The sequence below is a fragment of the Anguilla rostrata genome, chromosome 2 (genome assembly GCF_018555375.3).
Source record: "Anguilla rostrata isolate EN2019 chromosome 2, ASM1855537v3, whole genome shotgun sequence".
Classification (NCBI taxonomy): domain Eukaryota; kingdom Metazoa; phylum Chordata; class Actinopteri; order Anguilliformes; family Anguillidae; genus Anguilla; species Anguilla rostrata.
This window is the reverse complement of record NC_057934.1, coordinates 67,510,514-67,534,090: the sequence shown is the minus strand read 5'-3', so window position 1 is coordinate 67,534,090 and position 23,577 is coordinate 67,510,514. Positions and strand designations below refer to the sequence as shown.

At 43.9% G+C, this 23,577-nt stretch overlaps 1 protein-coding gene and 2 long non-coding RNA genes across 3 annotated transcripts; 1 reads left to right on the top strand and 2 right to left on the bottom strand.

Annotated features, from left to right (window-relative positions):
- Positions 1-3,740: 3,740 nt before the first annotated feature.
- Positions 3,741-9,357, bottom strand: LOC135249017 (uncharacterized). Its single transcript, XR_010328544.1, has 2 exons — positions 8,834-9,357; positions 3,741-5,288 (listed from the first exon to the last, which is right to left on the bottom strand). It is a non-coding gene; the product is annotated as an uncharacterized LOC135249017 (long non-coding RNA).
- A 1,773-nt stretch (positions 9,358-11,130) lies between these two features.
- On the top strand, positions 11,131-15,573 carry LOC135249016 (uncharacterized). Its single transcript, XR_010328543.1, has 2 exons — positions 11,131-11,767; positions 12,669-15,573. It is a non-coding gene; the product is annotated as an uncharacterized LOC135249016 (long non-coding RNA).
- Positions 15,045-23,308, bottom strand: utp6 (UTP6 small subunit processome component). The gene is made up of 19 exons (XM_064324207.1): positions 23,030-23,308; positions 22,705-22,789; positions 22,452-22,493; positions 22,039-22,131; positions 21,880-21,927; positions 21,726-21,789; positions 21,068-21,186; positions 20,585-20,662; positions 20,196-20,277; positions 20,016-20,097; positions 19,700-19,887; positions 19,397-19,476; positions 19,141-19,218; positions 18,084-18,263; positions 17,475-17,555; positions 16,950-17,059; positions 16,669-16,735; positions 16,297-16,369; positions 15,045-16,026 (listed from the first exon to the last, which is right to left on the bottom strand). Exons 1-19 carry the CDS (start codon positions 23,119-23,121, stop codon positions 15,872-15,874), a joined length of 1,797 nt encoding a protein of 598 aa, XP_064180277.1. The 5' UTR covers positions 23,122-23,308; the 3' UTR covers positions 15,045-15,871.
- Positions 23,309-23,577: the final 269 nt, after the last annotated feature.

Genomic DNA, 23,577 nt, shown 5'->3' with positions numbered 1-23,577 from the left:
AAAAAAATCAGTCTTGTGTTAAGTGAGTTTTCGTGTGGAATTTTGACTTTCAGTTAAATGACTTTCAGTTAAAAAAAAAAGTAAAATGGAGCACCCTAGAGATTTGTCCCTGTAACCTTCATGGTTCGCAATGAAGGGCATCTCTTATGCCAAAGTGTGAAGCAACCGTAGCAGGATAATCACGTGGAGTGGAAGGGGTGGTTACAGACAACTTGAGTCTGTTCACACACACCAACAGCAAACCAATAGCTTCGCAAATATTCCAAAGCACTTCGAACACCATTATCATTCTGGGCAGGCAGTAGTCCACTCTGTCCATTTATTTCCCCAGTGCTAATGTTTTACATTATCAGTTTCTCCCTGAATTTGAATGCCCAGTCATGCCAACACTGGAATGCTCATCAACGCCTCTGTTCAGGACAGTGTGGTTCACTGTCAAGTCAACAAGTCAAGACACTTCAGCTCAACAGACAAACTTGACCGGACTGATTGGGTTGTGATGCTGTCATCCCAACCGACCGAAACCTACATCCCATCCCATCCCATCCCATCTCATATCTAGGGCCAACTGTGCGGGGGTTGCTGGTTAGCCCCCTGGCCCGGTCCAGGTTTCATACCAAACAGGCCCAGGGGACCCATCCACGCGCCAGAACAGTGCCTTAAACACGATGAATCACCCAACAGTTTCCTAACGTTTCTTTCGCCACTTCCTCCCCACCCTGGAATGATCGGTTTCATACCGCCGCACTCACTGACAGCCTCGTCAGGCATTTTAACAGCATTTACCCCGTTTTCTCTTCACTCTCGTGTGCCAGCATGTACATGAGCAACAAACTCCACAGCTTCAAGAGAGCTGCTGCATAGTCACTGCCTTGGAGAAGCACACACACACACACACACAGAAACTGACCCTTGATACTCGTGAGACAGTAACATCATATATATATATATATATATATATATATATATATATATATATGTATATTACATTACAGTTATTTGGCAGGCGGTTTTATCTGTAGCAATGTGCAATAAGTGCATACTGAAGGTAACAATTATGCCCACTGCAACCCTCCCTCCCTGGGTAAAGCTACTGCAAAGCAGGCATTCCCATTCAGACCCACTAACCACAGTTGCTGTTGGCATTGCTATGGTATCGCTCCAATTAATACCAGACCATAGACCACGTGACCATACCGAGCCGGTCCTTAAGCGGGACCAACCCCTTTGGAAGCAGCGCATGTATCACTGCTGGCGGCTGCTTTTTATATTCACATGATTTGCCAGCCAGCCTTTGGCTCCACAGCATGGTGATAATTTTGCGTCTCGGGTACGAAAGCATATAGGCATTATCGTGTGACACATATTTAGGTTGTTGCACATAGCTGGATGACAAGTCGCTGACATTTATCCTTGGCGGAGCTGCATTGTAATGAAGCAGAACCGCAATGGCCCAGACACTTGGAGCACAAGCGTACAGGAAACATGAATTTGGCTGCAATTCCTGTTTTTTTTTTTGTTTTGTTTTTTTGCTGAGTTTTTGGCAGTCTTATTTCTTAAACAAAGTAAACAATAAACTGTCAAGCGAGCTATTACTCTTCGCTTTCACACAATTCTAAGCAAACAGTTTGTATGTCGAGCACTGGCGAAACCGAGGAACGGTCACTCTACGCCCCTGCAAACGGACAGTGTTTATCCAGCGTGCAACGGCACCGTTCTCTCACCCCTCGCCTCACACCTAAGCGATGCATCAGAAGGCATCAGGCTCAAATTCAAACACCATATGTGAGGGGGGCTCCTAATTTCGGAAATATGCCACAGATGCTAGAAGCTCTCACGAGGAGGGGGGTGTGGGTGTGGGGGGGGGGGGCGAAGGCTAGCCCACACCTCACTCGCTAGGCTCTCTCGAAGGTGCTCGTGGTTTTTTGTTTTTTGCGCGAGTCCCGAGCCGCCGTTTGGGGCGCTGGGTCATAGATTTGGCCTCGGCAGGCCTCGCGACACTCACAATCGATCGGCGGATCTCTGCGCGGCCCAGATGAAGCTGAAGGGGAGGGCTAGGCTCACCACGCTGGGTGTGCCTGACTACCCGACTGAGTCACCCCCTGGCCCCCTCCCCCCACCCCCCACCCCCCCCCCACCCCTGGCTGCCTGCCTTGCATTGATACACCGCCACCTGCTCACATGTAAATCACTCCCATAAAACTGCGTTGCCAGTGGGCCTGCGGACTCCGCGCAGAACTCCCACAGACACGAAGGGAGCCCACAGCGGGGGCTGGACGCGTCAGGAACGCGTTCCGCTCCTCCATTTCTTTCATTTCTTTATGCGTGTGTGTTTGCCACCATCCCACCGCACTGTACAGTGCAAAAGTTCCTCCGCGCTGGAGACTGAGCGCGCTCAGTGGCGTACCGGAGTAAAAACCGCCGCTTCGGAGTTTCGCACTGTAGTGTAAACTATTACCCGTCCCTGCTTCGGCTCCCAGTTGTAATCCATCAACACCCTTGCAAGCCGAGATGTGTTTGTGCCTGTTTCTTCTTCATCACTACACCCCTTTTTTTCCCCACTGCTCTGTTCTCCATTCTAGATGGAAAACAATGTCTTGTTTTAATTTGATAGTCTATTTTCTTTTATCTGTCATTGTTAACTCCTCACCTGAACTAATAGTTGAGTTGGAAAACAAAACTACAAAACCCTCTGAAATCCCACCCCTCCCCCCCACCCCAGACACACCCATACTGTGTGCTTGGCATGAAAAGCCACCCCTCGTTCAACCCTCTGAACTCCGAAACCTTAAATGCAGTTAACTAAACCAGCGCAATTCAAAGGCCGATGTCCCATTAGTCCCTGCGCAGTTCACTTAAACACGGAACCGGGCCCTGGTTCTACGCTATATTCCCAAAGATAGCGCTGCCGAATTTTGAATTTTGCCAGCGCTCCAAACCCCCCCTCCCCCGCCCCCTGACCGAGGCGGACTCATAGACAGGGTCCAGAGGAGCGGGTGCGCTCGTGCCTGGGACGCGCGAGGCCTCCTCGGGCTGAGCCTGTCGCGGCGGGAGCGCTAACGAGAGGAGCAGGGGCGCGCCAGGTCCCGGAATAGCCGTACGAGATTCCACACGCTGGGATGAGTAACTCCTACATCCTCCTGATGCAGGACACGGGCCTGACTCATCAGCTCCACGGTCCCCCCCAGCCTGCGGGACAACCGCTTCCAGCCCCGGGGGGCGGGGGGGGGGGGGGGGGGGGGCAAGGAGAACGGCCTCTGATGAGTCACCGAGGGAACAGAGGCTTTTGCAGGGCTATTCACATTTCACCCCCCTCACCCCACGCCTCAAACCGCCGGGCTGTGCCCTGCCGGCACCCCACGATCGCTCCGATCCTGGGTGTTGGAACGACAAAAATAAGGAGCGGTTGCGGGCGACGGATCTGCATGTTGACTGAAAAAAAAAAAAAAAAAATCATATAAACAACAGATGAAAGAATAGTAAAGTTACGCTGCCAGCTCCGGCTCAATCATACACCGTTGACGTGACCGAGACCATCATGAGCGTGTCCAGGTGTGTGCCCTTCTACACTGACAGTGATGCACAGCCATTCACTGCCCTGTCCCAGGGGGATTTAAGAAATAAACCACTTTGGAGTGGAATTCTAGTAGCACTCTTTAAGCTGGAAAACACAAGCCATGCAAAGTGACAATGAATTCTTTAACACGTGAAAAGGTAATAAAGCCATAGAATATATAGACTGCAATCATATTACTTTATTTATTTTAGTCCCAGATACAAGTCAGATACATGTCATACTTCAAAAAACATGCAGAAAAACAAAAAAATACATACACCATATTATGTTTGTTATCTGCATACATGCACAATAGCCAGTGGTTCTAACACAACAACAAAAAAGTTTAAGAAATATTAAACATAATTATTGTAAACCATACAAAAAATAGGCGTATGAAACCGTCGCACAGCGAGTCAGTTCCGTGGAATCGCGGTAAACGTGTGAGGGGTCGGAAACGGGCCACTCGTGGAAATCTGTTGACCATTGCAAGAGCAGTAAGGATTTTTAGGGGCATTATGACTGAGTTAATGAAACACAGCTGCCCCTAAAAGCCCCTTACTTATCTTGCTGCCTTTCTCAAACTTCTTCCACGGCCTAAAAAAAAGCAGTATCCCACCATATCAGGAGCTTTGTTCCGCCGCTAGCCCTGCTCGGCTGCTAGCTCTGCTCCGCTGCTAGCCCTGCTCGGCTGCTAGCTCTGCTCCGCTGCTAGCCCTGCTCGGCTGCTAGCCCCGCACCACTGCTAGATCTGCTCGGCTGCTAGCCCTGCTCGGCTGCTAGCTCTGCTCCGCTGCTAGCCCTGCTCCGCTGCTAGCCCTGCTCCGCTGCTAGCCCTGTTCCGCTGCTAGCCCTGCTCCGGTGCTAGCCCTGCTCCGCTGCTAGCCCTGTTCCGCGGCTAGCCCTGCTCGGCTGCTAGCCCTGTTCTGCTGCTAGCCCTGTTCCGCGGCTAGCCCTGCTCCGCTGCTAGCCCTGTTCCGCTGCTAGCCCTGCTCCGCGCGCGGCCTGCGGAGGGTTGCCAGGACCCAAGCGCTCGGTGCTTAGAGAGCAGAGACAGGGCCAGGGCTGCTGCATCAGGTCCCAGCTCCAGGCAGCTGGAAGTTACTAGACTCAGCTGTCGACAATCCAACAGTTGAGAAGATTAAATTAAGAAAGAGGTGGGGTGGGGGGGGGGTGGGGGGGGGGCTGGGTGCCGGAGAGGATTCACTCACATTGAGTGCGCATGCCATCGTTTATTTTTTTTTGTGTGTGTGTGTGCAATTTATGAGGGTTTTAACTACAAATTTTGCAGACGTTTTTTTTAGAGGGGTGAATGGGTTCAATCCACATTCTTGGAGAAGGGAGAGTCTTTCTACTTCATTAGTGTTTAAGCATTCGCAGAAAAAAAAAAAAAATCAAGACACACAGAAAGGCCACTCAATTGCCATCAGTGAACCACTATTAAATAATGAGCGCTCTATTTTAAAATTGTCTCAAGAATATGATATTATCCCAGCTATGTCAACTGTTGCGTTCCCTTCGGTGGTAATCAGAACATTGGGGGCCTGCCATAACTTGACACAGAGATCAGTGGCGGATCCTTGTGCAGACTCACTGGCGAATCGCAGTCGCTGAGCCGCTCGGATAAGGAGATCGCAAAAAGCGCTGCCATCGACGGGATGAGTTTGAGGGGACCTGCACCGTTGTATAATTCCATCGGGGAACTTTTGGCAGGCAGGCAGCAGCAGCAGTACTATATGCAGATAAATATCACAAATGTAATCAGCTCACTTGGTGTAGCTACATGCCAGAATTCCCATATCCACTGTACTTGCACAAACTGTACTGCTTTTTAAAAAGTCTAGCCTCCTTAGACAGGGACTGACTTGCCATTTCTTTTCTAGTAGTAGGAATGAACAAATTTATTAATTTCATAGATTGCTAATCGATATTTAAAAAAAATACATGTCATATATACTACATGTTTGTATTATATATTTTATACACAATACAGGAATGCTGATAAAAAAATATTTTAAGGAACGTGAGTATTTTATCAAACATTTTAAGAAATGAATGCCAGTAAATGGTACTCAATTACTGATCTCAATTATTGATCAGAAAGTATAATAAACTCAGACATTAAAACAATCTGAATGTTCATAGCTTCAATCTCGGACATTACACACTGCAAATGTATAAATAAAATACAAATAAAGGCCACTCTATAGATACTACTCTATAAACCATTATTTAACTATTATTAACTAAAATTCCAAATACGTGATATGTCTAGCATTATTATTGCAATTGTGTTTCATTTAATAACATAAGGATCTCACTGATAATTAAACAATTAAAATCTGCTGCATGGCTCAAGTGAGTGGATTTCAGCACTCCTCAGGGCCTTAAATGTGCATTCATTTTTTGCTCCAGCTGAGTTAAGGTAATTACATTTAATTTCACTGTCAAGGGTTCTGACACCTCAAAGAATTCTCTATCTGAAATCGTTTGTTTATGAAGGCACTGTTGGGCGTGTGTAAACGAATAAGCAACGATATTTGTTTATACTTGTTCTTATTATTCTGCGCCCCTGCATTTGCCTGAAGATTAGTTCAGTTTTGAAAAACGGTTATGCCGGGAATAATAACTGAATCAATTAATCAGGGAGGCTCCTGCATTGTCTGAAGGCCTAACATGAGGAAAATCTAGGTAAAGAAATTCCTTTACTTCCAGGGCAAGACTGGGACATTCCCTTCTATCTTTTTAGCATCAAAAAGGCAACACTTTCTTACGAAGAATTACCAGATATAATACCCAAATACTCACACATACAACTACCTGAAGTAAAAATAGAAAATAAAATATATATGAAGAAGGCTACTGTACATAACACCAAGATATGGAGATCATAAACTATTTCCACTATAAATGGATCCAATGTATGTAAAAGAAAATATATAGGAGACAACTATGAAAAGGTATGAAAACTAGATCAGTATTCATTAGTTAGCTTAGTTAAACTTCGTTAAATTTTTAAAAAGTGTCCAAAAAAATCACAAACCAGTATCCACAGTGAGTTTCAGTGATAAAACCCGAGGAACAGTGCCACTGTCATCTTAATCTGAAATCTACTAAATAGTATAAACTCAGTTCAAAAAAACGGTCAGTGGCATACTTTTCAAGGTTTAGGGATTTCTGCTAAGTAACATTTCATGAGGATCTACCACCAATATTCCATGAAAGGAAATATAGATCTTATTTTAGACAAGAGACAAGCGAGAAGCATTTGCCATTAGCCTACTAGACAAAGCACTCAAACAAAGAGGCAGGAGTCCTGTCCTTCGTTATTCCTTGTACAAACTGAATGGCAACTGTTTCCAAACATTTATAATATATGTTTAAAATACAATAAAATAAATATCTGAGGAATTAATGTCATACAAAATATTCAACACAGATTTGTCTCTGTAATAAATAACAAAAATAAATATGAAAATATTCTAAGTTCTTCAGGAGTAAAGGGTCTGGACCGTCAACAGACTGAACTTTGATACAGCCTTAAATGAAAATGTAAATGAAGTTCAAGTTGAAAGCCAAGTTCTTAGAACTTCTTACACTATGATCCCAGGTACCTGGTTCAAATGCGATGCTTTAAACTTTATATTGCCTATATATCACAAATATTAGCCTATATCTAGCATTCTAATGTGGCTGATGAAGATGGTGCAAGGATTTATAATAGTTTTGTAACAATTATTAAACATTTTATTTGTAGATCTCTTTTCTCAAACTTCAATGTGGTTTGGCATCGAATTATTCTAAATTACCCTGAACACCGAAAAAAGATTAATTCCAGTTAAACAACCATTAGTAGCAAGCTGGGACTTCTATCACATACGATAAATTTGCAGTTTAAAATAGTTGTGCGAGATTTTTGAGGATTTTTGACTCCAGCTCCGGTTTTTATGCTATTTCAGGTATTGCTCTTCCTCAGTCCTCTCTCTCTCACGCACATTGAGTTAAAGGAGTAGCCTAGGCTACTTCAGTCTTTAGATCTGTAGGCTACGATCCTGGACGGTTCCCAGTAACGGGGTCGTTCCAGGATTTTGTCTGGCCCATAAAACACTGAAGGGAAATACATTACCAAAACTAAAACATGTGTTATTTATGAAGTCCCACGTTCCAAAATATCTAATAGGCTACAAAAGAATGTAAGATAATGGAGTCTTATCAAAAAAAAAAAAAACTATAGACTTCCTTATTTCACATACCACTCCCCAGAAAACAGTCACAAATCATAACGCTATTTAACCAACTTCCACGAACATCTACAGATATACGTATTCGGCAAATCTGGCAACCTCATTGGATAACGTCCATGAATAGCCAACATATTCCAATTCAGTCGTACTGGATCTCACGCGTAGAAGTTAGCCTACCACATTAACGGAAAGTATAATTTGTAGGCTATCACATACTTTAAGAGTAAGAGTAAGCGTTATTCTGAGACAAAATGTGTTATGTCGTCATTTTAAATTGTGCATTTTCTCCGAAATTTAAAATGAAATATTAGCACATGCGACCGACTGTACCAAAGGCGGCTGTGCGTGTAACAGTAACCACAGGTACGTTATAAAAGACTACAGGGGGTTCGTATCTTCAAACGCTTCGATGTATATATTTGCAGCCATGTACCACTAACACCGTTAAAATACCGTTCCAGCAATAATTGTTTTATCCAAGGCTACACGAGTCAAAGCCGTGCAGCTTCATCCAAATCAAAAATATTATCCTATAGACGATGGTTATATGAGCCAAAAACTGGGACTTTGTAGGCCAGTTGAAAATTATCAAGACAAATCACCTTGCCCGCAAAGACCCAGCCTCTGACACATTCCAAACAACACATTTTAATTGATTTGGGTAAACAAGCTGTCAACGCAGTCGAATAGTCTGTTTCAGGTGAGTTCCATTGAAGAAGTAGGCTAAGCACATGTGTTCTGGTGCCGGTTAAGAATGAGCACAGTACTATAAACCTCGTAAACTTAACTATTGATACAGGAATCAAATCCATTTGCACTGAAAGCAATATTTTTTTAATGAAAATTCATCGTTGCAATATTCGTTATAAGCTAGCCTATATTCCAACCGAAGATGAATTTCGGCAATATGCATTAGCCTATATTTATAACAAATGCTGTTACAAAGTCAATAGCCAGTTTAATATAGGCTAGACTACACAACGAGTACCATACCCTATGTATTAAACGGAAGTTACTTGACCACGTATTTTACCTTCCTCGCCGCCCAGCTCTTCTTTATAACGGCTGTCCTCGTTAAATGATCGGCGTCCTTCACAACGTGCAAAAAATCGCATGATCCACTCACTTGAATGAGTAGACCAGAAATGATAGTCGTTGAGTGCGAAGTTCGTGTTCCCATCTCAACCAGTCCTCCCTTTTTGATCAGTCATGATCTTGTACGAACCCCAAGTTTGGTAAGATAGTCCTTAGGGACAAATTGCAGCAATTTACTTGGAACAAACAATGGATTGTGCAGCCTGGCCCACCAAGACCACAAAAGTATCAGTTGCAACAGTATAGGCTATTACAAATATCAGGACACTCTTTAAAAAAACATTTAAAAACCAGATTTTCTTGTTTCTTGTTTCTTTTCGTTTTTGGTAGAGCGACCCCGTGTGTTAATGACGGGTCCTGGACAGATGCACTTGTTCAAATGTGCTTGTCATGACTGCCTGCTGCGAACAACCAGGTATAGAGGTTGTTGTTGTAGCAATAGCTGATGGGCGCACGAGTAAAATTGTTTAAAACTGACCTCATCAAGCTCTTCTCGGGCGCCACTTAATGGCCAGACTCAGTCTCTAAATGGATATGAGATTAGACCGTTATTAACAAAATTGAAATAATTTGGCGTAGCATCAGGTTTTTTTTTTTAGGTAAATAATGTCTCGTATTGATAAGACAGATACATCGTTTTCATAGGTCAATTTAAAGAAAGTCTCTTTCGAGACATACGATAATATTATTAAGCCACATAGGTGTAGGCTATGCTTAGTTCGTAGGTCATAAACATAACAGGTAAGAAACAACTTTCAAGAAATATAACCCAGAACGGCCAAAAGTGACGAATGTCACTACATTTCTCGTACATTTGCTCACATGATAGGAGAATGTGAGAGCATGCCTATCCTTCGTGGATATTCCTTGAGGCTACTAGTGTAGGCTATAAACCGTTAACTATTCAGAAGCTTTCCGACAATTTTACAGGATTTTCTCCTTTTTGGAATATAAATCATGTTCGCTGACAGAGTCGGAAATAATGTTGCTGAGTGTTTTGACTGCACTAGGTATCGATAGCCACTGGGTAGCCACTATTAGCGTTCTGTATTGATTATCACTTTTTGTGTTTTGGAGCGACACCTCGTGGTAAAACCGAAACACATGCTTTACAGAAGTAGCCAACTCTATCGTAAACTATTGACAGAAATCGTTTATTTTCGCTAATGCAGTTCGTCAGGTTCGGACGCAACAGCATGAATACCTCAATCTGTGAGTAGACTTGATACAACACTCTTAACCCTTTAACTGACTTCTCAACTGTTCGGTAGAGCTGACTTTGACAGTGAAATAACCATGAGAATATATAATCGGGCCGGCATCCTAACTGGTGTGTGGCTCCAACCATCTTTATAATTTGGCACAAAAATAATCGAATTTTAACACAACTACGTGAAGCAGCTGGCCGAATACTTTTCATATTTTCTCACTTTCGAGACCGAGAGAGCACCACAAATCACTCCGCATAGATTAGGGCATAGAACAGGACTTTGGTAGGAAAGGGGTAAACCGTGATGTTTTTTTTTTCAGATAGAAGAGACCTTAAAGAACAGGAATATAATGTTAATTATGAAAAATGTAAAATAAAAAAACGTAGTATCAAAATTTTACAAAAACATGCTCAGCCGTGCGGTAAATATGTCAATAAAGGGTGGAAACCATCATGACTGAGGCAGGGCAGATGTTAGCATGATAGTTGAGAGTGTTTTAAATGGAAAAAGCAAATATATTGTCAAAGTAAATATATTGAAATTAGAGTATAGCCTACTACCTGAACACAAGGTTATCATATGAGATCAAAGGTCAGCATAGGCCTTAGTATGCAAATACAGTGAGCTCCATAATGTTTGGGACAAAGACATTTTTTCTTCTTGATTTGTCTCTGTACTCCACAATTTTATATTTGTAATGGAACAATGCACATTTGGTTAAAGTGAACATACTCAGCTTTTATTCAAGGGTATTTTACATTACACTCTGGTTTCACCATGTAGAAATACAGCATTTTTTATACATTGCCCCCCATTTCAGGGCACTGTAATGTTTGGGAGTTATTAATATTATGTAAATGAATGTGGTCATGTTTAGTACTGTGTCACATATCCTTTGCATGCAACGACTGCTTGAAGTTGGAGTCTGACCCATATAAATCGCCGGGTATCTTCTCTGGTGATGCTCTGCCAGGCCTGTACTGCAGCCATATTTTTACCATAACATAACACCATAACACCCCCACCCCCATGTTTCATAGATGAGGAATGTGCTTTGGATCTTGGGTGGTTCCTTTTGGCCTCCACACTTTGCTCATGTATAAAAAGTGCTGCCGTTGTACCCCTGAGCACGTTAAAAAGTTGTGTAAGTCTCTCTGGATAACAGCGTCTGCAAATGCCAGCAATGTAATGAAAAAGTAGCCCTAGCAAGCCGGCTAGCTAACCACTAATGATGACCAACCCAGCTAGCACAAAACGCTTTCACAATGTTGCTGCCATGTAGCGCCAATATTATAACACTGACAGCACATTCCAGTGACATTGTGAGAACATTCTCTGTGTGCTAGCTTGGAGGTTGCCATGTTCAGTCGTTCTATGATCGCAATAAAAGTTATGAAACATGTAACAAGTTGACCTATGTTGTAATGTCGCACCCATTTCTATCACATTACGTTAGCGAGTTTTACTGACGTACTGGAGCTCTCCAGTACGTGCCTCCGACAGTGGACCATCACTCGCCGCGCCCAGAAAATGACACGGTTTACGGATGTAGATAGCAACATTGTTTTAATCTAGCTAGCTAAGCAGCTAGCTAGCATAGCGTTTCGGATGTCCATTAATAATATTTTCCCTGAGGTTTGTCCAGGAATTGCAGCATTTTGGTGAGTCTAATGGGTTGCGTGTTGCTTATTGTAGCTTACTAATAAGCCATAGCGAAACAACAACGCTGTTTGTGATAAGTCAAAATGAGCTGATCGAAATATAATTATTTAAAATATGCTAGGACTACGTAGCTAGCAAGCAGCTAATATTTTAGTGCTTGACTAACGTTTGTCAACGAGGATACCTTCATCTATATAGCTGGTAGGCAAGCTAAGAATATAGTCTAGCCAGACAGTGCGTATAGCTAGGTCTACCGCTGGCTGGTTACCAGCGATACGTGCATAACCACGTAGCTGTGTTGATGGACAAGAACATTGTTAACGTTAGTAATGTCCTACTTACAAATGTTTATCGTTATCTAGACATGTCAGCACACATATCGTGAAGGGCTAACTATTAGCACTGAACCAAACATGGTCCCCATCAAGTAGCTTCGTCAGATACAGATACATGTAAGTCTTGCCAAGTATCTGTGTTAGAATGTCGGACACAGCTGACTTGAGGTATGTTTTAATATTAGAAAACGTTAGATGACTCACTGATCAGAAAAGCGGCGCCTCAGTATTAACTATAATGAGGCTTGCACCTTTTGTGCAGCTAATAGAATATTTTTAGACCAGTTTCCCCCGATCTGTTAGTCATTTAGAGCAGTAACATAGTCTAAAGTTTGTTTCTAAAATGTGCATACCTTAAGAGGGATGGGTTGTGTAATCTGAACCCATCACGGCATTAAAGGTAGTTGTTAGTATTTCCCACTGCACACCACATTATTTTTTTTTATACATCATAGTGAAAACAGGGCTTTCCCTGGGAGACTCACTTTATCCCCTCTCACTAGTGGCCTACCAGTGTATGGGCTTTGTGTCATGATCCCCATCCTGTTCATTTGTCTTGCTGTAGGGAGAGCAGTGCAGGCGGGTTTCTGTGTGCCTCATGCAGCTGAGTCCTGTGGCGGGGCCCGGTCAATGGTATCTCCCACCATGAAGGCTGTGGTCGACGCGGTTTGGGTGGTGTGGAGCGTCGGCGCCTCGATCTACGACTACGTGAACACGAACGCCATGGAGGAGCGCATCCACGCACTAGAGAACGTAATAACTATCCACCAGTGTGTCATCGGAGCGCTGACTGCGGGCCTGGTCATGCTGATGACCTACATCCTGTTGAGGAAGCACTGAGGGCATATGGGTGATGCCAGCACGCGGGCACCAAGGTGCGTCAACTGCGGGCGCAGGAATCCAGCCTGGTCTGACACTCACAAAAAAAAAAGGGACACAAACTGTCTGTTTTTTTAACACTGCCTTAAGGTACTTCTTGTTGACAGGTTCAAAGGTAGACATGCCACATAACATTTACTACTGATAAACTCTTTCATGTTTGCACTAATTTCCCATCAACAGTGGCCATACTTGAGAGGCTGTTTTCTGGGCAGTACTTTAATTTGTTTTTCTTGCTAAGATAAACTGAAATCCTGTATGCATATAATTCACCCTTTAGAATTCCTGAGTTGATAGAATGGTGCTTACCTAGTCCCAGTAGCGATCCAGGGAGAAGGCAGTGGACTTTGTGGAATCTGGGCATCAAACCCAGTCCCTTGGCCAATCACAGAAGTGACGGAAAAATAATCTGGCCAGATTGGGTGCACCTCTGTGAGAATGGAACCGTTGAGCTCCCTAGAATCTGATGAGCCCCCTAATCTCTGTCCTGCCACCCTTACAGACAGACTTGAGGCTTGTAGATTCACTGGAATTTCCTTCTGAAGGAGGGAAGGGGTTCCATTTGAAAATCACGAAATATATGGGCCACACAAGGCCAATACTCAGCACGTTTCCCAGGGAATATAGGCATATTGTCCAAAGAATCTACAGTCTTGCTCTTAATGTGTAATGTACAATTGCTTACCTATTTTAATTGGGTTACATTTAGATACTGTATGCTGTATTAAAGTTTTTAAAAATGTTTTTGTGAAGGATGTTAAGCACTATTCAGACAGAGCAGAGGTTACCAAATTTACAGCTCTCTAAAACCACTGTAAACCACTTTTAAGGTTATCATAGGTTTAACTGGAAACATTTTAAGTGTCCTTAATCTTTAAATCTGCAGTTATTAGGCACATCATTTGTTGGCTTTTGAAGTGACTGTCAATGTCAATGCTGTGCCATTCTCTTCCGTATAGATCGGTCATCTTGTAGATTTTTACATTGTGCTGCTTTTTCTCATCTGATGGGCATTGATCCAACATGCCACAACACTTTTTTTGTACTCTGTGATCATGAAAGAATATAATATGTAGGGATGCACAACAGGGTCACTATGGGGCTGATATAAACTAGCTAACCTTGATCATATCAGCCGATGCCAATACCTCCCTGCTTTGCACTACATCACAAGTGCAAACCGCAGTTCCCAGCATTCATAGAAGTAAATGTGCACAGTTCTCCAGTAATGAAGGACAAATGTAACAAATGTATTGGCCTAACAAAATACAGAAGCTTACTTTTGTATTAATCAGAGAGCTTGAGTCTAGAGAACTACTGAGTCTGTATAGCTCTATATGAGTTTGGCAGGTAAAAATGATAAATTTGTGTTTCGAATGACTTTGACTAGGCTACTTTTTGTGCATGACAATTTAACTAAATCTACTGCATCAGCAGCACATGAAATGTGTTGCCTCCATGGTGCATGAACGTTGTCTCATCACATTGGGCATAGTCTTAGCTTAACGGCTAATGCCGGCAAGTTCATTTTAAGATGTCTGCTGATACAGGTACAAATTATTGTGCATTCCTAGTAATTCCTTACGGGCAATATTATGGTACTTTATCATGTTTGGGGTGTTCATAAAGGGCTTAAAGGTATAGGTTTTTTCAGAGTGTAGTATGTAGACGCTGGGCAACAGCCCTGTTCCAGAAAGCAAACTTTTTTTTTTTTAGGTCCATGCATTCCGAGTGCCCATTCCAACACAAATATATTTGAAAGTATAGATATGAAAAATAGCACCTAAACCTGATTGGCTCCTCCGGTTTCAGGATCAGTCACTTCCAATGGAGTAATTTCTTCCAAAACACAGGCCACCAGAAGTCTCATAATTGGCCTTGGCACACTGGCTGATTAGTTAAAAGCAGAGGGTGGCTAATATCATTCAGCTCACAGACAGCTGAAAGGGAAGCATTTTAATCCTCACCTGACCCCAAAAACTGATAAATAGTTTGCACATGTGAACTGAATTTGTGACATGGTGTTGGTGGAATACTGTTTAAAGAATTCACAAATGACTACTGAAAGAGAATGAAACTTTACTGTAGTTCAGAGTCCGATGTACATTACACGTATGAGGTTATACTATTTGTGAAATCTTTTGGGTCCACACCCTATCCATGTTCAGATTATCGGAATGCATTTCCTGAATTGACGCCTGCAAGCAAACAGAATGTAACACTACAGCTGTGAACTAATGGTGACTACACAGACACACGCTCTTGTTTAAATCGTGTTTGTGTGCTTCATTTATCCATTTATCATTTGTGATATCACGTCCATTTTTATTTCTGTATGGAATGGTGTGCCAGGGCCTGCAGATGGCACAGGAAGTCAAGTGTCAAACCAGGATTAAAGAGTTAATGCACATGTAGCCAAACCAGAGCAGCCCTGCTTTTCCGTTTAAATAGTTCAAAATATGTGACACGAGGGACTAGCACAGAAACGCCCCATAAAAACTATTTTGTAGGAAGTTATTTATTTGATGTTAAATATTGCAACAATGTTCTAAATTCTAATAAATGTTTAATTCTACGAAGGTCTGAGAGAACGGGTTGTTCGGATTTGTAATTGTGTTTCGTACACGCTCAGCTCGTAGAGTGTATTTTCGGCCATAAAAGACACAGAATTTCCCAGTAAACCAAACTGGGGGAGGGGCCAGAGTCAACCAAAATCCTGACCTTAACAAATGAGAACAGGTGAACCTCAGAGTCAAAAGTCGTGTCTGGCAACACAGCCGCTTGTGCCCTTCATAATGACAGAAGGTTTGAAAGCATCTCTGAACAAACAGTGAAATGTGAGCGTCGCCGTGGCTGCCAGCTCCTGGCAGTGTAAACGGAGCGGGCGCTCTAGATGTGGCCCGTCTGCAGCAGGGTGTACTGGGAAACGAAGTTCTCCACGCACTGGCCCTCCAGGCTCTTCATGGCTCGCCAGTGAATCTTCCCGCAGTTCTCTGGGTTGCCCCGGGGGCTGAGCTCCTCCCTGATGTAACTCAGCCACAGCTCTGCAAAGATCGCGAGGCACATTTTCAGAAACAATGCAGCAAAACGGGGGGCCCGTTTCCTTACCAAGAGTTGCACTGCACTTCTGCGTGTTCCATTTTGGCTCTTCTGCGTTCGCTTGTCTGCGTTTGTGTCACAAAGATGTTTGCACTACCACACCCGATGCCCTTGGACACACGCATTAAAGGTCAAGGCACTGTGAGTGTGGAAAACCTGTTGCGCAGGCCCCGATTTCCTGATGCGAGCTCTGCCGTCCGCACAAGAACGCTCACCGTCGTCTGTCGAGCCGAATTCTCTGAGCGCCCGCTCGTAGTAGTCCCTCAGATTGCTGATCTTTGGAAGTTCCTGTGAAAACAAGATTGGCACTCTGGCTTTGTACGGTCTTGACAAATCATGGTGTTGCAACACACAGGCATTTGTGTGGGGTTAAACATGTGGCCACATTTCCCACTGTGACAGCACAGACAAGGATACTGTGAAAATTCTGACACGCTACAGAAGTTTCAGAGGACCACGCACACAAGCATTAACATGGCTGACGTACGTTTTGCACGGATTTTCAAACCTCGTCACATAAAGTAGGCTCATACTCGTGTCCTGGAGAGAAGGACGTTGGCGAATGAAATGTCATACCCGAGCCTTACCTGCTCTTTCTCTATCTGGATCATTCTGGTAAAAAATGCCTTGGAGAAGGGGCGGCTCTCGTGTAAACTGCAAGCAAAAGGATGATCAGTACATTTCTGGGGCATATTTTTAAATGATGTATGCACTGTATATACAAAAAGTAAGATAATCTGGGGGAATATTTTAAAGCATCTAGTTCGTCAACGGCATTAGTCACAGTAGGTTTGGCTGTGTCAGTCACTGTTCATAGCAGACAGACAGTTCTTTAATTGAGTGAAAGTAGTCATCCTCAGGCCTGTACCTAGTGAAGGTCTTTCTGGCCTTCTTGTACCCGCCAGTTCTGTAGGACCAGTCCAGGTACTTCTCCTTCATCTCCATGGACACGGCAGGTACCGGGGAGGACAGACCCCTCTGAAAACAGCAAAAGCAAATTCTACAAGGTCACAGGACTGAATGGCAAAGTTTCATCCTTACCAAGCTTGCTTCATAATAGGCCTGGCCTAAACACTATTAAGTTAGCTGCGTGGGTGTTTGGCAAATAAATGGCAACAGAACGCAAAATATAATTTTAATAGGATAGGACGAGGACAGTGACCTGTGAAGGAAGGGGACTCATATTTTAATGATAACTTTCCATTAGATTTACTGGAACAATCAGCTGGACAGTGAAGAATTGGTAGATCGTAACCAAGCATGTCAGAGGACTAGAGTTTTGTATGAATGTACTGGGATGGCAGGTATGCCATCCCTTCCAGTCATGCCTCGGCGGGGCGGCATGCCCCGTATTACTGATCCAGACGTGCAGGGGGGAGCCGGTATAGGGTACCTGGAATAGGGCCTCTGTGTCCTCGGGGCTCTGACTGGAGGCACTCCACTCTACCTGCAGCAGCCACAGCGGGAGACTCTCCTGGGGAAGTCAAACAAACCATAACCACACACTGCCCCCCCCGTTTTCTACACAAGCTTTCCGGCAACCGCGGGACAGCTGGTCCGAAATCCACGCAGGACCAAACATTTTAACGTACCGTCAGCAGAACTTCAACTTAACGTGCGCGCGCTGAAATGGGGGCTGTGAAGTCCACATGTTTCAGGATAAACAGTCCTTTGTAGCAGTGAGGCCTTATGTAATGACCTATGTAATCCCACGCATACTGCTACTTGTTTCACCTCAGGTCACACCAGCCAAAACAATGACTACTCACTACTACTTTTGTTTAATTAGTACTAGGCCGTGTATGGCTACAGAAGGAGTTTTTTTTTTTTTTAACCCCATTTCAGTCTGAGGAAGTTGGCAGGCCTTTGGATAAATCGGTGAAGGACAAGATAAGATGGATTTAGCCCAGAGCATTTTTTCATTATGAGAAGATAACTGGAATCAGGGCATTTCTGGTGTTCATATTTCAGACCTGCCCCATATACTGCGCAGCGCTGCTACCTTGGGATTCACGTGTTTCAGTGCTTCCTGGAATAGCCTGCCGGCATCGGCACTCCCCAGCTGCACCAGCAACTGCAAGCTGCAGCTCCAGGTCTGCACCGATTGGCTGAAGCGCTTTGTGGCTGCCATGGCGACTCGAGATGCACTCTCAGTATCTCCTGCTGCAACCAAGACCTGCAACTGGACACAGAGTTTACATTATTTCATACATTTTTTTTTTTTTTTTAAACATATAACACTTTCCATCCATTGAATTCAAAGTACTTTCCAAAAAAATTGTAACAATTATACGTGGAACATAAAATTGGATAACTACTGTGCACACCTAACTACCTACAATTTCTGACCCAAATTCTGATAATACTCCTGACTTTCCAGAACCCTCCTCTAGGTCATGAACTCTGTCAGTGCTACACAGGAGTCACATAATTGGCTCTAGCCTGTATATTACAGGATGCATTCATCAAAAATATTCAGTCAGTCCACTTGATACAACTTTACAATCTTGGAATTATTATTTCTGGAGCAATGGAGTAAAAACAATCCTGTAAGGGGCAGAGCAGTGCCCCACCTGGGCTACTCTAAATTCTACACCCACAAATCTATAGTTTGCAAAAAAAAAAAAAAGATTTTCAGTTTGTGCGTAAATGGTAAAATGGACTGCGTTCATATAGCGCTTTTATCCAAAGCGCTTTACAATTGATGCCTCTCATTCACACACACACACTCACACACCAACGGTGAAAGGCTGTCATGCAAGGTACCAGTCAGCTCAGTTGGGAGCAATTAGGGGTTAGGTGTCTTGCTCAGGGACACTTCGACACACGGCCCGGGGCGGGGGATCGAACCAGCAACCCTCCAGACTGCCAGACGACCGCTCTTACCTCCTGAGCTATGTCGCCCCATGATGCGTGCACTCCTAATACACTCAATATGAGCTGCTCAGCCTAAGCGCGCCTCAGACAGACAACACGAGGAAAGTCTGGAGTGTTTGTAGTCTCTTCAAGCACTGAAGGGGAGGGGTTAGGCAATGTACCATAGAGCGCTGTCCTCTCACCCATTTCTTGTAGAAAGGCTCCTGCAGCAGCGAGGACTCATCGGCCCTCTGAAGCGCTTCCAGAAGCTTCTCCTGCCTCTGGAAAAACATGGACACGCCCAGGTCAAGCACAGGAGAGGACCGATGACCACCTTTCATTTCACACGGTTCTGAATTCACAGAAAAACCGCTCACAGCCGTTATTTTTTAAATCCCAGATTTCCTCCGGCTACAGGCTCCATGATGAGGAGGCTACAGGCTTAGTGCCCAAGGTTACCTTGTCCTTGAGCTCCTGGACGTTGGTCTTCCTCTTGAATCTGTCCAAGCAGAAGGTGATGTAACAGGACCACATGGCCTCTGTAGGAACGGGGGGGGGGGGGAAAGCCATATGGAGGAAAGCCGCGCACAATCGACAAAATCAGCATACGCAACAAAAACACGAGTACAGGAAAGCACAGTTTTTCCGCAGTTGAAGGAACATTCAGTGCCAGTTGGGTGTGCGTATATACACGTACCACCTGTCCGTCTATACGGTGCAATGTTTGTGTGGGTGTCGGAGCCTGTCAGCCAGTCTATGTACCTGAATTGAGGCTCGTCAGGCCCTCCTCGTACACCAGGCAGCACCGCTCCTCTCTCCTGGCGATGTCCGTCGCACGGCCCTTGGCCGTCGATGGCACCGCCCCCATCTCCGCCCCCAACCCCGCCTCCAACTCCCGCTTGGCCATATAGTCCCAGGTGAGGGGGTCGTCGGCGTATCTGCTCTGCAGGCTGAACACACACACACACAGACACACACACACACAGAAATGATGAAAACCTACATCATGCCATTCTGTGGTTCACTACCTGCATTATTTAGTTCATGATAAATAAGAGAACACAAAATCCAGTCTCACTCCTGAATTATGAAGTCCTGCAGTGTCTTCGTGAAGTCGAAAATCTCAGCAATTTTCAAGAGGGACAGCACAAACTCAGCGCCTGGGAAGAGCACACGGGTAACAGGCCTCTGCATTGCACTACTCAAACAATCAAAACAGTTTTCATGCAGAGCTGTGCGGTACATATCAAAATTGTACCTTGAATTTTTTCAGTTGCGTCTCTGTATACAATCTCAGCCAGCCTAGCATCCATGATCTCTGCGGAGAACTCGTACTCTCCCTGTGGAACATAAAAGGCTCATATTAGGACCCTGTCAAAGGAAAACTCAGTCCATCATTGACAGGATATGTAGGGGAGGGGGGAGAATTATCCACAGATTCTCCTGACAAATGATGTCTGGCTCCATGTTCCTAACATTCAAGCTTAAAAATTTCAGATGCCTCATTATCAATTTTCATAAGTTGCAATACATCACCGGAAACCACTTTACCGACCAGGAACCTCATGAAGCCACAAAGCACACAGGACAGAGGGACAAACCAGCTGCCAATCCGGTTTGATATTCAGAATCTGAGGCCGAACCCACCAGGTCCACCTTGGCCTGCTCCAGCTCCTGCTGTTGTTTCCTCAGCTTCTCCGCGTGCATCAGCTCCATGCGCAAGTACTGTCCGGAGAGATGAGGGAGACGAGTCAGGATGATGTCAGAGTGCACTGCCCCCCCCCCCCCCCCCCCCCCCCACACACACACACACACACACACACACACACACGCACACAGACAGACACAGACAGACACACACAAAATCTAGTTCTGACTGCGCTGTTGAATAAACCATGATCTCAGCCATATCAGAGAACACCAAGACCAAGACACCGCAAGCGTGAGAATGGCAGCCAAAAGCTTGCCTTTGTCCTCAGATGCAGTTTTGGGGTGTTAGACTTAAGAGGACCTGATAGCTCCTCCAGTATTTTTAGCTGGATGGCCGGTGTGATCGGGGTTCTCCCCCTAAGTAACAACCATAGACCGTATAAAAATGGTAACAACACAGGGACTAAACCCGCTCCTCACCTCTTGGTAGATTTTCTCACTCTTGGGGTGAAAGCGCAAAGCCCGCAAGAAAAGGTGCCTGGCACTTTCAGACGAATTCCGATCCTCCATCTCGAACTTGGCAGCCATGATCCACAGGGCTAAATGGGAAAGAGGAAGCCAGTCATTCTGTCTGCCCTTCACTACAAACAGAGCAAACACCAGGCCTGAACCCCCAAATAGCCAGTACATGAGGTATATTATAAAATTCCCCAATATGATGACTTTGAATACAATTATTCACACAGAATCCAAATTACAATAACCTCCCTAGTCACTGGCTGATATCTTAAATTTCAGATGGGCTTGGTCTATAAAATTGTTTTTAAAAACACACCTGCAGACAACATCTGATCAAAATCATAACTGATTCAATTGTAACGAAAACACTCAACGTGTTAATTGTTCAATTTTCATAAATGTAACCGCTCTTTTTTTTTTTACTCATGAGTACACTGGTTAAACAGAGGCTGATTTATCAATGGCTGAGCTAAGTCGGGTCTGAGTTGAGCCGAGTATGGGTCACGTGTGGCATCCATTAGACACACAGTTTATAATAAGAGGGCGTGGCTTATTACAGAAAACGTCACATCCCAAATAATTTAAACCAATTAAACTGAACTATTTTGTGTAAATTTACCTGGTTTGTCGGGATGGATGGCCAGCATAGAGGAGAAAACCTTGCTGAGTCGAGACTTTGTGTTCTGGTTATGGGGGGGGGGAAGCACAACAATAAAGGTTAACTAATGCCTATTGTCTGAAAAAGTAATGAGGAAATTACTTGTTTGACATACCCATTTCTTACAGAAGGCAACATGGGACAGCCACAGCTGCACATCATCCTATAAATGTAAGGCAAATATATTTAGTCCTGAACACAGACAGTTTCATGCATCAGTGTATTCACTGCCAAATTTCCGTGTGCAGGTCGGTTGTCTGAGGAAGACCTGTACCTTCCACTTTGCAGTTGCTCGTCGGAAAACGTTGTTTATTCTCTGCATGATGGTCAATTCGATCTCTTCCCTCTTAAAATGGTAACCAATGCGCTGAAAGTCAAAGACATGAAAAATAAGAACCGTCCACCATCTTGAAAACCTTATTTTTTGTTAACAAAAGAAAGCAATATAGCACCATTTCCAAACAATCGATGAAGTAGTCATTGGTCCTAGCAAGTTTTATAGGCTACTGTCAGCACTGCTCGCCTTGAGATCCAGACTACGTTTTGCGGCGTGACCTCGCCTACATATCCAGGAGCTAAATAATATAATCAAACTGATTAATGTTTCATTCTGCACAGTTCCCATGTTACCATTTTTTCCACAAGCCGATAACACTGTACAATAATAAACTCGGAAAGCTAGTTTACCGATCTTCTCTTCTTTATCAGCTCCAAGACGTTAATCTCATGCTGGAAGAAAGACATAACTGAAATTAGTGAACACAGTCTATTATAAAATAGGTTATACGTTTGTTCATGGTATATCAGTGCCGCGGTTAGTGATTTACTAACAACTCTGCATTTCTACCAAGAACATAAACTAAGGTTTAAGAGCTATTATCACACAGCGTACTTGCAATTACGTGTAGCCAAAAACTGTCCATTCTGCAAGACCACTCACCTGTATATATGTGATGAAATCTTCTTTGCATATTGTCACTCTGTGCAACTTGTATTCCAGGGCCGTTGCTTTTTTAATCATAGCCCTGAAACACACAGATCGTTTCGCTTTTATCGCTGCTCCGGCGATGGGATAGAACATCGGATGGGAAGGATAGTACTTCATCAAACCGCCAACAAACTAGGTAGCTAGCTCTTATTTGCAAATGAAGCAAACAGTTAAAAGAGAATGTATCTTAGCGGCGCGTGCCATGTAATGCCTATTTTGCCTCCAGCAACACAGATAATATAGCTAGCCAGGTAATTCAGCCAACGAGATGACTTACTTGACTTCATTTTTGGTGAATAGTCCCACTCTTTCCAGCTGCTCTAATTCCGGAATCCTGTCCTCAATCCGTTGTTGGATTATTTCCGCCATATTTCAGTTGCTTCAGGTGTATATAACTATTACAGCTTCCTGAGCTTCTGGATGATCTGGCACAATATAGTTACAAATGCTGCATCCCAAATCCACTGAAGCCTCAATGTGTGTACATGTTCCACACGTGTGGAAGTTGTCAGCAGCTTCGTTTCCGGTCCTGCTGCTAAATGATTCCGTGAAGAAACATCAGCTCAACTTTCACACACCCCGTGTAGAATTTGGTATTATCGTTTAGGTTTCGTTCATTCTCCAAATGACAATTCATGTACAGACATGCTAACATACATGAATAATAATATAGATATTAAATCTATTAATTTGCAGTTTAAGAAATGAACAGGATTCGATTGCCTAGTCTTCGTCTGGTAGACCCAGGTAATTTAAACGTGGCTATGACGGAAAACTTGAAAGATATTGGTAATAAAGGGTTTCTGGGGGCTCTGGTTAGGGGTA

Excerpts from the sequence above, each read along its gene's own strand:
- utp6 (XM_064324207.1), bottom strand. The coding sequence starts at position 23,121 with ATGGCGGAAATAATCCAACAACGGATTGAGGACAGGATTCCGGAATTA. Across the intron at positions 22,790-23,029 it reads TTCACCAAAAATGAAGTCAA|GGCTATGATTAAAAAAGCAA; the intron begins GTAAGTCATCTC and ends TGTGTGTTTCAG. Across the intron at positions 16,027-16,296 it reads ATTCGGCTCGACAGACGACG|AGCTGTGGCTGAGTTACATC; the intron begins GTGAGCGTTCTT and ends CGATCTTTGCAG.